Source organism: Myotis daubentonii, chromosome 2 (genome assembly GCF_963259705.1).
Source record: "Myotis daubentonii chromosome 2, mMyoDau2.1, whole genome shotgun sequence".
Lineage (NCBI taxonomy): Eukaryota > Metazoa > Chordata > Mammalia > Chiroptera > Vespertilionidae > Myotis > Myotis daubentonii.
The window spans coordinates 61,711,957-61,727,493 of record NC_081841.1 but is presented as its reverse complement, the minus strand read 5'-3'; the positions used below and the strand labels follow the sequence as shown (position 1 = coordinate 61,727,493).

The window sequence follows — 15,537 nt, the reverse complement described above, 5'->3', positions numbered from 1 at the left end:
AAGGGTGCAAGCCAGGCTGAGGGACACGCCCCCACCCCGTGCACGAATTTCGTCAGTTTATATAAATATATGTATATACCTCTGACTCATATTTAACTTTTAAAGAGGATAATTCTAATTGCAATTGATCTGTTATTTCTCAAGAATAGATGCATTTTTACTTCATGTAAATTCTTGGCAATATTTTAAACATGTTACTGAACCTGCACACTACTATTATTATTCTATTTTCAATGCTTTATCAGTGATATGCAGATTTTTCTAATACCCAATTTGACATATCCAAATATAGAAAGTAAACTAAATACACAGCTTGAGCAATTAATTTTTACAACCTTAAGACAAATGCTGAAGATAGAATCTAGAAAATGCCATATTTTACCTTAATTTTACTTGAAATTATAAAGTAGAAATTCATTAATTCATGTAAAAAAATATCCCTTAAAAAAATATCTAACCACTTGTTTACAGATAATAGTGCAAATTAAGTAATTACACAATTACAATAGCCTCACAATTATATCTTGTTCATTACTTAATTCTAATATCTTCTTGTCATTTTATAAATATGCTGTAGAGGCATAAATTCTATTAAAATCAAAGGCCTTCCAGGACACTAAAATAATACTGAGACAATTAAGATTTCTTATGAAAAATAATTGTTTTAAACCTCCTTGAGTCTTCACATAAATTATGAAAATTTAATTCAAAAGAAAAATATAATAGCATAATCCATAAAATAAAAAACACAGTAAGCTAGGTCAGTTCATTTTTTAAGGAACAGTTAAGTTAATGTACTCAGGAGCATTTCTTCACTAGCAGAGGAAAGTGAAACAAAATTAGCATTTTTCTCCATGACAGAAAGTTTACTGCACTTCTAAATGCTTCTCTATCTCCAAAAATACATTTCTCATTGTTTCAGAACACACACACATTTTATATTTGTGGGTCAGCATAGTTATTTTGCTTCTTGAGAAGACATTACAAAAGGAAGCACTGAAATGAACAAAACCTTACAGGCAAAATTTTAGGAAATCTGAAATCATTTTGCCTGGGTCACAATTCAAAGTCAGTGATAAATGTTGTTACTCAGTGAGGGAGTGAGGGAGGGGGGAGGAGAATCAGTAGAAATATAAAATATCAAAGTCTTTAAAATCCAGACCACAAATATAAAAACAGACATACTTATGTTAAAGCTGGAAAAGACATTTAAAGAAATGAGGTATGATAGTGCTACAACATATCTCAATGTATTAAGTTAATAACCTATACTTCAGAGTTGCAAAATAAGCAAATCATAAACTATTTGCAGCTGTGTTCACATGACCTTTCTGGCCAGACATTTAATAGTGACTAGCAACTACATTTAAAATAATCATTAAGCTAACTTCATGATTATATGGGGAGTGTATCTGCCGCTTAAGAAGGCAAATTATAAGTAAAAAGGTAAGCAAACAATTTTATATTTATAATAAATACAGCATCAAGCATTTAACATTAGCAGTATTTAAAATTTTTAAATAATAAATACAACTATTTTATACAGAACTGTAACCATTTATTATACACACAAGTATATCAGTTCCTTTTGTTTACAAAGGCTGGTTATAGATAATATGGAATGTTACAGTACCATCTTGCATAAAATTTTAGTACACTTTTGTACTTGAAAAAGGGCGCAAAAACACCAGCCTAATAAATCTGACTGAATGAAATATCTTTTCTTTCTTTTTAAAAAGTACATCATTAACACATACATCACAAACTGTACATAAGCTCACTTTAAAATCACCAGTTGAAGATATGGTAGCAGGTATGCTGTAGTATTAACCATCTCTCTAATCAGTTTAATTATTAAAGGCTTGCACTGATACTCATTCAGGAGCCTTTGCTGACGTGTAAGCTTATAATAAGAACTACTGAACTCAGGTAAGTACAATTTAAAGAAGGCCAACAACAGCTGCCAAGAATTATTTGTAGTAAGAAATGTCTTCTAATAGAAGACTCACTGAGGAGCAGATATTCTTTAGATATCTTTCTTCTTTAAATTTATTGTAGCTGGTCAAGATTCTCCATTTTGAACTTTGGATGCTGGTGGCTGCATGAAATCCTTAAAGGGAACTAGTGCCTCTTTAAGTGCAGAGCAGACTTCTGAAGATGAGCAGGTGATGCATTCTACTAAAGTTGGGTATAAGGCAATTACTTGTGCCCAGGTATTTCCATCAACTGTAATGCAAAAAGTATAAAACCTCAGAAAAGGGTGGATTTCAATAGCAGAGATCACCCAATTAACATAAACACAATCATTTAAATACAATGCAAAGAAAAAATTCCCAAATACATGGAGATTCCACAATCTTCTTTTACCTTTGGAAGATTTCCTGCAATCTACATAATAAAAGAGAAAAATGGTAATTGGCGTACGGCGCTACCCTTTTCATTGGCTAATCAGGGCTATATGCAAATTAACTGCCAACAAGATGGCAGTTAATTTGCATATGTAGGCACAATGCAGGGAGGCGAAAGGGAAAGCAGGAAGAAGCCCCCTGCCACTGACAGTGATCGGAAACCCAGGGGGGAGCTAAGAGGCGGGGGGCAGGGCAAAGGTGGCCCTGCCCCCCAGCCATGATCGGAGAATCAGGCAGGCACCTTTGCCGCCCTGGCCAGTGATAGCAGGAAGTAGGGGTGGAGCCAGCGATGGGAGCTGGACACCATCGAAGCTGGCAGTCCAGGGAGCTAGGGGTCCCTTGCCTGGGCCAAAAGCGGAGCCCACGATCACGGGGCCGCTGCCACTGCGGGTCCCCGCTGCCCGGGCCGGACGCCTAGGCCAGAGGTGTTAGGCCTGGGCAGGGGCGGAGCCTACAACCGCGGGGAGCTGGGGGTCCCCTGCCCAGGCCTAATGCTTCGGTCAGAGGTGTTAGGCCTGGGCAGGGGCAGAGCGGGAGATCACGGCGCTGCTGCCGCTGCAGGTCCCCGCTGCCCGGGCCGGATGCCTCGGCCAGAGGTGTTAGGCCTGGGCAGGGGCGGAGCCTGCAACCGCGGGGAGCTGGGGGTCCCCTGCCCAGGCCTGACACCTCTGCCAGAGGCCTCAGGCCTGGTCAAGGGGCCGATCCGGTGATTGGTGATCGGAGGGTGATGAGGGTCAACTCCTCTGGCCGAGGCATCAGGCCTGGGTGGGGGGCAGAGCCGGGGATTGGGGGGATTATGATGGTCCCCTTGCCCAGGCCTGAAGCCTGGGTCAGAGGCATCAGGCTTGGGCGGGGGGTGGAGCAAACGATCAGAGGGAGATGGGGGTCCCCTGCCCAGGCATGATTCCTGGGCTAGAGGCCTCAGGCCTGGGCGGGGGTCAGAGCCAGTGATAGGGGGGAGATGGGGGTCCCCTGTCCAAGCCTGACACCTCTGGCGGAGGCGTCAGGCCTGGGCAAGGGGCCAATCAGGTGATCGGAGGGTGATGGGGGTCTACGCCTCTGGCCGAGGCATCAGGCCTGGGCAAGGGGCAGAGCCAGCAATCGGAGGGGTCTGGGGGTCCCCTGCCCAGGCCTGACGCCTGGGCCAGAGGCATCAGGCCTGGGCTGGGGGCAGAACCAGTTATGGGGGAAATGAGGGTCCCCTGCCCAGGCCTGACACCTCTGTCAGAGGCGTCAGGCCTGGGCAAGGGGCCGATCCTGCGATTGGAGGGTGATGGGGGTCAATGCCTGAGGGCTCCCAGTATGTGAGAGGGGGCAGGCTGGGCTGAGAGACACTCCCCCGCCCCCACACCCAGTGCACGAATTTCGTGCACTGGGCCCCTAGTATTTAATAAGATGTAAGGGAAAACACATGGTCAATGTGCAGATATATCAATACCAACAAATTTAATAAAAATACATTTTTAAATGATACTGCAATTGCAAAGGCCTTGGAAGCTAAGTCAAGTAACTTAGAACACTTCAAAACTTTAGTCATTTTCAATATAATTGCTAGAGAATATAGTATACATTTCAAGAACAATTAGAAAAGAGTTCAATTTTTTTATGCAGTTGTGTGCTAAAAATATAAATATATTATTTTCTCTGTAATGTCCTTGGTATTGCTTTCAATTTTAAATAATCATACATAGATTCATTCTTGAACTGCTTGATAATCTTTTAAAAAAAAAAATTGATTTCAGAGAGAGAAAGGGAGGAGAGCGAGATAGAAATATCAATGATGAGAGAGAATCATTGATTGGCAAACTCCTGCACAGCTCCTCGTGGGGATGGAGCCCACAACTTAGGCATGTGCCCTATTGGAAATCGAACTGTGACCTTCTGGTTCATGAGTCGACACTCAACCACTGAGCAACACTGGCTTGGCCTGTTTGACAATCTTTGATGTATATCATTAGATATGAACTGTAGTGGGGAGGGACTATTATGAACAATTAATACTGTTGAATGACATTTAGTGAATGGACAAAAGTGTTATATCCCAATTAGTTTGTAATTTCCGAATGCATATGTTACAAAAATTGACAAAGTAGTTTACCTGTTTTTACTTATATAGACATGTTTGTATAATTAAAATTAAGTATGTATAAAAAGTTTAATTTCACAGGAAAGTTTTCTATATGTGTTACTGCTATTTTAAATTTATACTGAATAGGTTTAGTAAATGTGTGCATTCACCAGTCACCACCAGCAAACAAATGCACATGGCTAGGGTGTGGCTTAGCACACGTCTGAACATAGGCTAGCACACATTAAAACTGCTGCAGGCCCTATCTGGTTTGGCTCAGTGGATACAGCGTTGGCCTGCGACTGAAGGGTGCCGGGTTCAATTCCAGTCAAGGGCATATGTCCAGGTTGCAGACTCAAACCCCAGTAGGGGACGTGCAGGAGACAGCAGATCAATGATTCTCTCTCATCACTGATGTTTCTCTCTCTCTCTCCCTCTCCCTTCCTCTCTGAAATCAATGAAAATATATTTTTAAAGAACTACTGCAGAAAGTCATGCCATTCAGCAGAACCAATTACCAAATGAGATGCTTTGTGATCATGTGTTAATCATTCAAAGAACATTGTTTACAAACAGTCACTATTGGATTTAAAATAGAATATAGTTACAGATATGTAATATTTATATATGGCGGTGAAATTACTAGTGTTTTTTCCAACATATGCTCTATTGGTTAAAATTTGTTGAAAATAACAGTGAATTTATAACAACAAAGAATAACTTCTTAATTTAATTATAAACAAATCTTGGTTAAAAGCATTTTAAAATTAACAGGGTGTTAATTTTCACATGACATACGGACCAGGAATTTTGTCCATTAAATCTGAAGTCTGTTAAATTGAGGTCCACAAAATCAAGCGTTTACTATATACTACTAGACGCCTAGTGCACAAATTTGTGCATGGGTGGGGTCCAGCCGGCCCAGCCCCAATCAAGGCGGATGGGAGCTGGGCCTGTTGTGAGGAGGAGACAGGAGGTTGGTCAGCTGGCCCGGCCCTGATCGGGACCTGATTGGGGCCAGGCCAGCTGGGGGTAGGGGCTACAGGTGATTGGCCAGTGAGCCCCACCCCCAATTAGGGGGCCTGATTGGGGGCCAGTAGCTGGGGAGGGGCTGTGGGAGGTTGGCCGGCCAGCCCCATCCCCAATTGGTGTGAGGGGCAGAGCTGGCTGGGGGGAGGGGCCACGGAGCTGATGGGGGCAGGGCCGGCCAACGGGAGGGGCCACAGGTGGTTGGCCAACCTGCCCTGCCCCTGATTGGGGTGGGGGGGCCAATCTGGGGCGTGGCCTGCTGGGGGAAGGGGCTCTGGGCCAACCAGGGTGGTGGGGGCCCATCTGGGGTGAGGCTGACTGGGGGGAGGGGCTGCAGGAGGTTGGCTGGCCGGCCCCATTCCCTATTGGGGTGGGGGGGGCAATCAGGGGCGGGGTCGGCTGGGGTGAGGGACTATGGGAGGTTGGCCGGCTGGCCCACCCCCTGATCTGGCTGGTTTGCTGGCCACAGTGGGTATCACAGCGACCAGTCGTTCTGATCATTACAGTGTTCTGGTCGCTGGCTTTTTATATATATAGATAATATGGATGAACCTTGATGACATTATGCTAAGTGAAATAAGCGAGTCACAAAAAGACAAATACTGTGTAATTCAACTTATATGAGCTATTCAGAGTAAAGTCATTGAGACATAAAGTAGGCTTATTGTTGCCAGGGGCTGGGAAGAATAGTGAATGGGGAGTTACTGTTTAAGGAGTATAAAGTGTCAGTTACAAGATGAAAAGTTATGGAGATGGATGGTGATGATAGTTGCACAATATTATGAATATCCTATATAATAAAAGCCTAATATGCAAATTGTCCCCTCAACTGGAAGTTCGACTAGGGGATGGGGCCAGCCAGTGAACTGCCCACGGCCTCTCCCCCTGGCTGGCCCCACCCCTGACCAGCCTCCCCCACCCTGATCTGGGCAGGCTAGCCGGACCCCACCCATGCACGAATCTGTGCACAAGGCCTCTAGTATTTAATAATACTGAACTATACATATACTTAGTAATGGTTAAGATGATAAATTTTATTTGTATTTTACTCAGATAAAAATTTGGAGCCTGACTGGTTTGGCTCAGTGGACAGAGCGCTGGCCTGTGGATTGAAGAGTCCCAGGTTCGATTCTGGTCAAGGGCATGTACCTTGGTTGCAGGCACATACCCAGTAGGGAGTGTGCAGGAGGCAGCTGATTGATGTTTCTCTCTCATCGATGTTTCTCTCTATCCCTCTCCCTTCCTCTCTGTAAAAAATCAATAAAATATATATATTTTAAAAAAATTTGGAGGGAACAAGGTTGCATATATTGAAACTTACTTAGATTGCCCTGTTTATTACAGGAAAATACAAAAATATATTATTTAAGATAACATCTTAAACTCAGGGAAAGCTACTCAAATTTCTTAAATTAAAATATTTTTTAAAAACTCACCACAGATATTGGTGAACACTTTGGACTTAACTATCAAAAAAAAGAAAAAGCTATATGTATTGATATGAAAGATTCTTCATGGTATTTTATAAAGTGGGGGCAGAAAGTGTCCAGAACAGTAGATAATAATATGATACACATTCATTTGTGCTAAAAACTGGGGGCATAGTGAAGTAAATATTTTGTATTTACATAAATTTGTGGAAGGATTAAAAAACTAATAAAAGTGAATGCCTATGGTGAGGTAAGAACTGGGTAGACATAGAACAGGGGAAAGATCTTAAAACTTTTCCCTTTATATACAGGGTGGGGCAAAAGTAAACTTACAGTTGTAAGTACCAGAAGCAGAGTTTATTCTTGTGTTATTATTTATTGCACTATGTTCCGTATAAACAACTATAAACCTACTTTTGCCCCACACTGTATAATCTTTTTGTACATTTGAACCATGTGTGTATGTTTACTACCAGCTCAAATTTTTAAATAAAGATCAAGGTAAATGATAAAAATAAAATTATATCAAACTAAAAATAAGTCCAATAAATGCCTCCTCTCCTACTAGAAAACCCTATAACAAATAACCAATGTGCTAAACACATGTAAAGTATACATCGGTTCCAAACCGTGTAGCCATCCTTCTGAATTAATTTTGAACTGGCCATGAGCAGTCCAACATATTTCTGCTGAGAAAGCCTGGCTTTTTCTAAGTTATCTTCTTTTTTTCTGTTTCTTAATGAAGCTTATCATACCTTTTTAATATGTTATAATATAATAATCATCATTTATGGTTACATTTAAATTAAACTTCACTTCATATGCCTAGAGGCATAATTCCAACTATCTTAAACAATTTTTAACATTAATAATTATACTGCCCTATCTACGGCCCATTGGCTTTGTGTTTTTTTTTGGTTTTTTTTTTAAAGGTTGCTGAGTCTTCCTTCCCCTTTCTTTCTTTAAACAAATTCCCATTAAATTATTGATAGCTGTCTAAAGAGCATACAAAAGAATGCAAATACTATACATTGAAATATACTGGTTATATGTAATATATCTATAGCAGTAACATGGGAAACAGAGAATTTCCTGTTTATGTCTTAAGTATAATATATTTTTAAGTATCTAATTCTATCCTATGATCTAATAAAGATTTTACTGACTGACTTCTAGAAAAATCAATGCATGGTTTCCCCCTCCGAAAAATTAGCCAGAATATTTCTTTTTATAAAAACTTAAATTTGAACTTGAGATAAATTTAAGACATTGCTCCAGGATTTTTCCCCAAAATTCCACATCTCCCTTTGGATTGAATAAACATAAGTCTATTATTGACTCTTAAGAGTTCACATAGTACTCACCCTTTTTAGGCCCAAGTACCAATAAGTAGATTTAAAAACAAAAAAAATGTATTTATTTTAATTATATAATAACTGAAAGGAACAAATATTCTATGAATTATTTATTAGGGACCTCCTTTTTTCTTGGTTAGTAAAAGAAATGCTGTTTAAAGTGCCAGTCATCTAAGGTGCCAGAATGTAAACCAATACACTTCCTTATTTAACAAAGTCTAGTTGCATAAAAAAATGTCAGCTGAATGAGAGTGTGTTTAGTGACACAATTGACTTATATTCTGGTGCCAGCTCTTTACCTTGTCCTGGATTAGTAACAAACTCTTAAGAGCAGTGGCTGGTCCAACAAACCAGACTTTGAGTAACAATGCTGTAGAGCAGCAGTTCTCAAACCTGTGGGTCGCGACCCCTTTGGGGGTCTAATGACCCTTTCACAGGGGTCGCCTAAGACCATCGGAAAACACATGTATAATTACATATTGTTTTGTGATTAATCACTATGCTTTAATTATGTTCAATTGTAACAATAAAATTGGGGGTCACCACAACATGAGGAACTGTATTAAAGGGTCACGGCATTAAGAAGGTTAAGACCACTACTGTAGAGGATTCAAAATAGAACAAAACAAGGCCCAAAAAGCCTCTTAAGAACTTTACAATTTAAGGGGAGTGAGTCATGTACATGTACAACTATAACACAAATAGGGTACTTTAATGCAAAGGTACACATAAAAGAGCTAGGAATTCAACAAGAAAAATAAATCATTTACCTTTAAGGATTAAAAACAGGCTTAAAAGAGGAGTGGTATTTGAATTAGATGGATGTAGGCAGGAGAATGAAATAAGCAAAGGGTTGGAAATACTTGGGTAGATAGCATTTTAATTTGGTGGGAGAGTAGGGTGTATGAGGTCTAGTGGGAAATCAAGCATGAATAGAATAGTCAGACAGTACTCTTGACACACTTGGTAGATAATAAGTACAAAAGATTTTTTTGTTTTGTTTTACAAGGATGGGAAAATAAATGGTTGAATATATTTTTGGAAAAGTCATTTCTGGCCATAATGTGAAGAACAGATTGGACAGGAATAAGTAACAGAAAGGGAAAATAAATGAGAAAGGACTATAAAAATGATTCATAGTTATTTATACAGTTGATATATCTACAGTAAATCAGTACAAATGAAGAAGCTTCCCCATACCAGAAAAAGTCAATGATGTTCTATATTAAAAATACACAAAATATGAATTGCCCATACAACACCCTGAATTCAGACCAATTTACTTAAAAAAAAAAAAAAAAAGTCAGCCAAATAGTTGTTTTAACATGAAGACAAAACATTAAGAATAAATTTTTACTTAATTGACATCTTAATGGGCTGATGCTTAACTGTCATAAAGACCAGAGAAAAGAAAGTCTAATAGCTGTTATGTTCCTAAAATTCAGTTAACTTAATAATAATACAAAAGTACATTACAAATAGAAGATAAACGTTATGAGTTTAGAATAACTGAGTTTCTAAGCACTTACCATTCTCAGGCTGAGTTTTCTTAAGTGAATCAATGAGAGTACTAACTGCTTTTAAAACAAATATGATTTCTGTTACTTGTTGCCTAAAAAAGAAATGAGAAATTATTTCTATTAAGATTTTAATATATGCATGTGTGTTTTTTACTGTGTTTAAGCCATCAGTCAGACATCCTGTGAGCGGTCCTGGACTGCAAGAGTGCGCAGGCTGGGCGGAGGGACCCCCCAAAGTGCATGAATTTTCGTGCACCGGGCCTCTAGTAAGATATATAGTTCTTACCATTAGTTATCAATTTAAAAAAGGGGGAGAGGCAATCTACTCGTGCAAATCTAAATTTATTTGTAAGCAATTTCATGTAACTACTTAAAATTAAAACATTTTATAATATGTGCTTTTAAAACTTCTCTGTGAAAGGTGTATTTATTTTAACTAATTAGTACTAGAAAGGATTTGCCAAAGATTAAATGGAAATATAGACTACTATTACCTCCTAGCACATATTTTATCACACTGTTAAAAGTAAGTTTAAAATTACAATAATGCATAGTTAACATTCCAATACAACAAATAACATGCTCAAAATCAGTCCTAAGATGGCACTATTTGGAGACATCAGCAATAAAGAATGAACTTGCAGCAAAGGATCAACAAGAGTAGCTTGCATCCCTTCTTTCTCCCTATGAAATAAAGCTCTGCTATAGTATAAACAGCACCCCTACCCGATTCCAGGTGTGAGTCTGTGTTTTCATTCCACAGAAAAGATTTTCCTAATATGTAACTAATATTCAATTGGAAAGTAATAGAATAAACACAAAATATTTAAAAATGAAGGGCAAGTTAATTTTGAAACCAAATAAGGTTGCAATCTAATAAATAAAAACAGTCCAAGCAAAGCAGATTTATTACTGCTCTCCAAAGTATTTCAGAGATCAATTTTGATGAATCAATTTCAATGATGACTATAAACATGTTACTAATACCTGTCTTTGGAATGCTATCCAATCTAATAAAAGAGAAACATGGTAATTGGCGTATGACCGCTACCCTTCCCATTGGCTAATCAGCGAGATATGCAAATTAACTGCCAGCCAAGATGGCGGCCGGCAGCCAGGCAGCTTGAAACTAACATGAGGCTTGCTTGCTTCAGTGACGGAGGACTCCAACGTTCCCAGCCTGCCTTGCCGGACCTCTGAGCTTGCAGTTTAAGAAACACTGTAACAAATATAGAAGCTAAACAAAACCCCAGAAACCTGCTTTCAGCGAGCCCGGGATCTCAGAGCTGGAGCCAGAGCTAAAGCAGGCCCAGAATAATAAAAAAAAAAGAAAACAAGGAGAAGTTGGGAGCTTTAGTCGGCCTGAAAACAGCCCTCAGCCCCTCACCCAGACTGGCCAGGCACCCCAGTGGGGACCCCCACCCTGAAGGGTGTGTGACCAGCTACAAACAGCCATCATCTCCTCACCCAGGCTGGCCAGGCACCCCAGTGGAGACCCCCACCCTGATCCAGGACACCCTTCAGAGCAAACCAGAGAGCCCCACCCATGCACCAGGCCTCTATCCTATATAGTAAAAGGGTAATATGCCTCCCAGCACCGGGATCAGCAGAACCGCGAGGCCTCCCGGCACCAGGATCAGCATGACAGGGGGCAGCACCCAAACCACCTGATCGCCCTGCGGCTCTGTGACAGGGGGCGGGGCCACAACCTCCCTATCCACCCTGCTCTGTTCGTGACACGGGAAGGCGCCCAAACCCCCTGATCAGCCCTGCTCTGTGCCTGATAGGGGGGAGCTCTCCAACCCACGGATCGCCCTGCGGCTCTGTGTGTGACAGGGTGCGGCGCCTCAACCCCCTGATCGGCCCTGCTCTGTGTGTGACAGGGTGCGGTGCCCCAACCCCCCCCCCCAGCCCCCCCCACAGGCTCTGCTCTGGGTGTGACGGGGTAGAGCCTTAACCTCCCCATCGGCCCTGCCCTGAGCGTGATAGTGGCGGCGCCCCAACCCCCTGATCGGCCCTGCTCTGTGGGTGATAGAGGGCGGTGCCCCAACCCCCTGATCCGCTCTGCCCTGAGTGTGACAGGGGGTGGTGCCCCAACTCCCCTATCGGCCCTACTCTGTGAGTGACAGGGGGGAGTTCCTCAACCCCCTGATCGGCCCTGCTCTGTGCATGACAGGGGGGAGCTCCCCAACCCCCTGATCGGCCCTGCTCTGTGTGTGACAGGGGGTGGCGCCGCAACCTCCCCATCGACCCTACCTTGAGCGTGACAGGGGGCGGTGCCCCAACCCCCCAATCAGCCCTACCCTGAGCGTGACTGAGGGTGGCATCGCAACCTCCCAATCTGCCCTGCTCTGTGCATGACAGGGGGCGGCGCCCCAACTCCCCAATCGGCCCTGCTCTGAGCCCGACCAGGGGCTGCACCTAGGGATTGGGCCTGCCCTCTGCCACCCGGGAGCAGGCCTAAGCCAGCAGGTTGTTATCTCCCGGGGGGTCCCAGGCTGCAAGAGGGCACAGGCCAGGCTGAAGGACCCCCCCTTCCCCCCGAGTGCACAAATTTTTGTGCGCCGGGCCTCTAGTCCTAATATATAAAAACCCAGGGACTGTAACAACCGAAGGCACAACTGACTGGAAATCAGTCCTGTGGTCAGTGCTGGGTTGCCATGATGACTGCCGCTGCTGCAGGTGTGGCGACCCAGCAACTGACTGCCGAGGGGGCTGCAGATCAGGTCCGGAGCGAGAGGCTGGGTCTGATCTGCAGCCTCTATGGCAGCTGTTGATTAGCCATTGCATCTCTCTTTCTCTCTGGGCTTTGTCAGCAGCCCCGCCTCTCTGATCAGGCATGGAGATAGGCCCAGAGACGTTGACAGGCATAGAAACTGACCAATAAGAACCAAATCTGGGTGAAGTGGGAGGAGCCAATGGCTGCCTAGGAAGTGGAGCTTTTGACACTGACTGGCACAGAAACCCATCAATCAGAACCAATTCTGGGTGAACTGTGATGAGCCAATGGCTGCCTAGGAGGCGGAGCTTTTGACACTGACTGGCATAGAAACTGTCCAATCAGAACCTAATCTGGATGAACTGCGAAGGTGGAACCTAAGGAGGGCTTTAAAGGGCAACAGCTGTTTGGTGTAAGGTGTAAGAAAGCAGTTCAATTTTTTAATGATTGGTTTGGCAGTACAGTGCATATGGCTGGCTATTAGTCCAGATATAGGGCTTATGTATTTTTGTCTGCTAAGAGCATCTCCTCCTGATGAAAAAGGCCTTCCCCTCCCCATTTAAGCAATCCTATCCTATATAATCTATCTATACTAATAAAAGGGTAATATGCTAATTAGACTGGGTTGACCGGCCATCTTTTGGACATCCAACTTCTTTCCGGACAAAGCCATGGTGGTGGGGGTCGAGGCAGAGAGGGCCATTAGGGGCAACCAGGCTGGCAGGGGAGGGAAGTTAGGGGCGATCAGGCAGGCAGAGGCAGTTGGAGGCAAGATCAGGCCGGAAGGGGAGAGCAGTTGGGGGCAAGATCAGATTGGCAGGGGAGGGCAGTTAGGGGTGATCAGGGCAGGCAGGCAGAGAGGTTAGGGGCTATATCAGGCAGGCAGGCAGAGGAGTTAGGGGCAATCAGGCAGGCAGGCAGGTGAGCCGTTAGGAGTCAGTGGTCCCAGATTGTGAGAGGGATGTCCGACTGCCGGTTTAGGCCCAATCCTACAGGGATCCTACAGGGATTGGGCCTAAACCGGCAGTCGGACATCCCCGAAAGGGTCCCCGATTGGAGAGAGTACAGGCTGGGCTGAGGGACCACCACCCCCCCCCCCCGCACGAATTTCATGCACTGGGCCACTAGTCTATATATATAAAAGCCTAAGCGACCAAACGACCAGTAGAATGGTCACTATGATGAGCACTGACCACCAGGGGGCAGACCCTCAATGCAGGAGCTGCCCCCTGGTGGTCAGTGCGCTCCCACAGCCAACCTCCCACAGCTGGCAACCTCCTGTAGCTGACCATCTCCCGTGGTCCCTCCCCGCAGCCGGCCAACCTCAATCTGCCCCAATTGCTGGCCAGGCCAAAGGACCCCACCATGCACAAATTTGTGCACTGGGCCTCTAGTTGTATATAAAGGGCATAGCTATATAAATCTGAATATGGGGAGGTATAATTTTTATGCCCTATAAATTAAAAATACAGTGAATCCTAAAAGAAATACAATGGCTAAGAAGAATTGATAATTAAAAAATAGTATAGCAAATCACTATATGACTTTTTCATTCATCAAATTTGAAAAAGAAAATAAATAATAAACTGGCAAATAATTCTAAAATGCTAAACATTGAAGAAAAGGACATTCATATACTCCTCAGAGAATGTAAATTGGTAGAAATCTCTGGTAGGCAATTTGTAATACATATGAAAAGCTTCTAAAATGTCTGTATCTTTTGACAGGTAATTTCTAACTCCAAAAATTTATTATAAGTAAATAAGAATTTGCACAAAGATTTAGAGCTAGTGATTTACCTCTCTAATACTACCTTAGGAAATGGGACCCACATTTCCTCTTTCCTAACTTTAATAACTTCATCTTCCAATATTATTTTACTTACTTCATTTGCTTTGCCTTAAATTCTAACTTCCCCATCAAAAAGTAGACTGGCAATACAGCCCTAATTTATGAATGCATTTTTTTTTATGACTTTTGATCATATACTCCGACTTTGATTAGCCCGAGCTTAACAGAAAGCCCGAGACCCCTCCACTATAATAGTATGGCTAAATGAGAAATAAATCAGTTTAGGTACAAGGACTTAAATAAGCAAATTAGATAAAAGAAGATCTAAGATATGGCTAGCTGACTTACAGAGAAACCTAGAAATAACTATAAACCAAAGTAAGAGCATAATTTATTATTTTCTCTCCAGAGAGATCTACAATCATGTGCTCATGTAGATTTATAAGCCCTTATTCAGAAATCCTTTAGAAGAAAAAAAACTTTCAGAATTCAATTTTGTTTTTCAAATTCATAAAGGTAAGTTGGTACTGAAAAAGTGTCCCTTAATAAAACGTTAGTATATCAGCAGCAAAACTTATGAACATTTAGATTGTATGGAAAACATCAAATTATAAACAGCCTCAGGTGAAGTTCAGATCACTTATGAAAACAATTTTCAGAGGTTTATTTTTAATTATGAATAACTATAATAGCATATTTCCTTCTTTAATAAAATATATACCTTGGAAGAGGGCATTTACCACTTAATCTTTCATCCTCTATATAGCGATGTAGTACATCTTGAGACCTCTTTAAAAGCACTGAGAGTGCCATTCGTGAGATGTAGCCTTCTTGAGGCGTTGTGACTTTATTACTGAAGGAAAACTGGAGCAATGTTTCAAAACACATTTTAGAAAATTCTTCTCTCAAACGAATATCAATCTCTGCTTCTGTAAAATAATTTTTGATGGTTAATAAAAGGTCAAATACAACTCTTAGCAAATTTATATATATGATTTTTCCCCTGAATGTGGGAGAGGCACATTGATTGGTTGCCTCCTGCACACACCCCAACTGGGCCAGGGGAGAAAACCCACGTACCCTTGACTGGGAATCAAACCTGAGAACATGCGGTGCTTGGGCTGATGCTCTAACCACTGAACACACCGGCCCAGGCTCCCATGTGTCATTTTCATACAACTCTTTTAGGTGGAACTTTTTACTTTTCTTTCTGAAAT

At 42.3% G+C, this 15,537-nt stretch overlaps 1 protein-coding gene across 21 annotated transcripts in view; it reads right to left on the bottom strand.

The window, feature by feature from the left end:
• Nucleotides 1-1,439: 1,439 nt before the first annotated feature.
• The window catches only part of MON2 (MON2 homolog, regulator of endosome-to-Golgi trafficking), a 127,967-nt gene continuing 113,869 nt past the window's right edge, over nucleotides 1,440-15,537 (bottom strand). For 18 of the 21 annotated variants that reach the window (XM_059683458.1, XM_059683459.1, XM_059683461.1 and 15 more), the window contains 3 exons: nucleotides 15,042-15,249; nucleotides 9,820-9,902; nucleotides 1,440-2,226 (listed from right to left, as the gene is read on the bottom strand). In XM_059683458.1, coding sequence (XP_059539441.1) covers nucleotides 2,063-2,226; nucleotides 9,820-9,902; nucleotides 15,042-15,249 — 455 coding nt within the window. In that variant the 3' untranslated portion in view covers nucleotides 1,440-2,062. Of the gene's footprint in view, nucleotides 2,227-9,819; nucleotides 9,903-15,041; nucleotides 15,250-15,537 lie in introns of those variants that run through there. The other 3 variants (XM_059683472.1, XM_059683473.1, XM_059683468.1) reach the window with 2 other exon arrangements.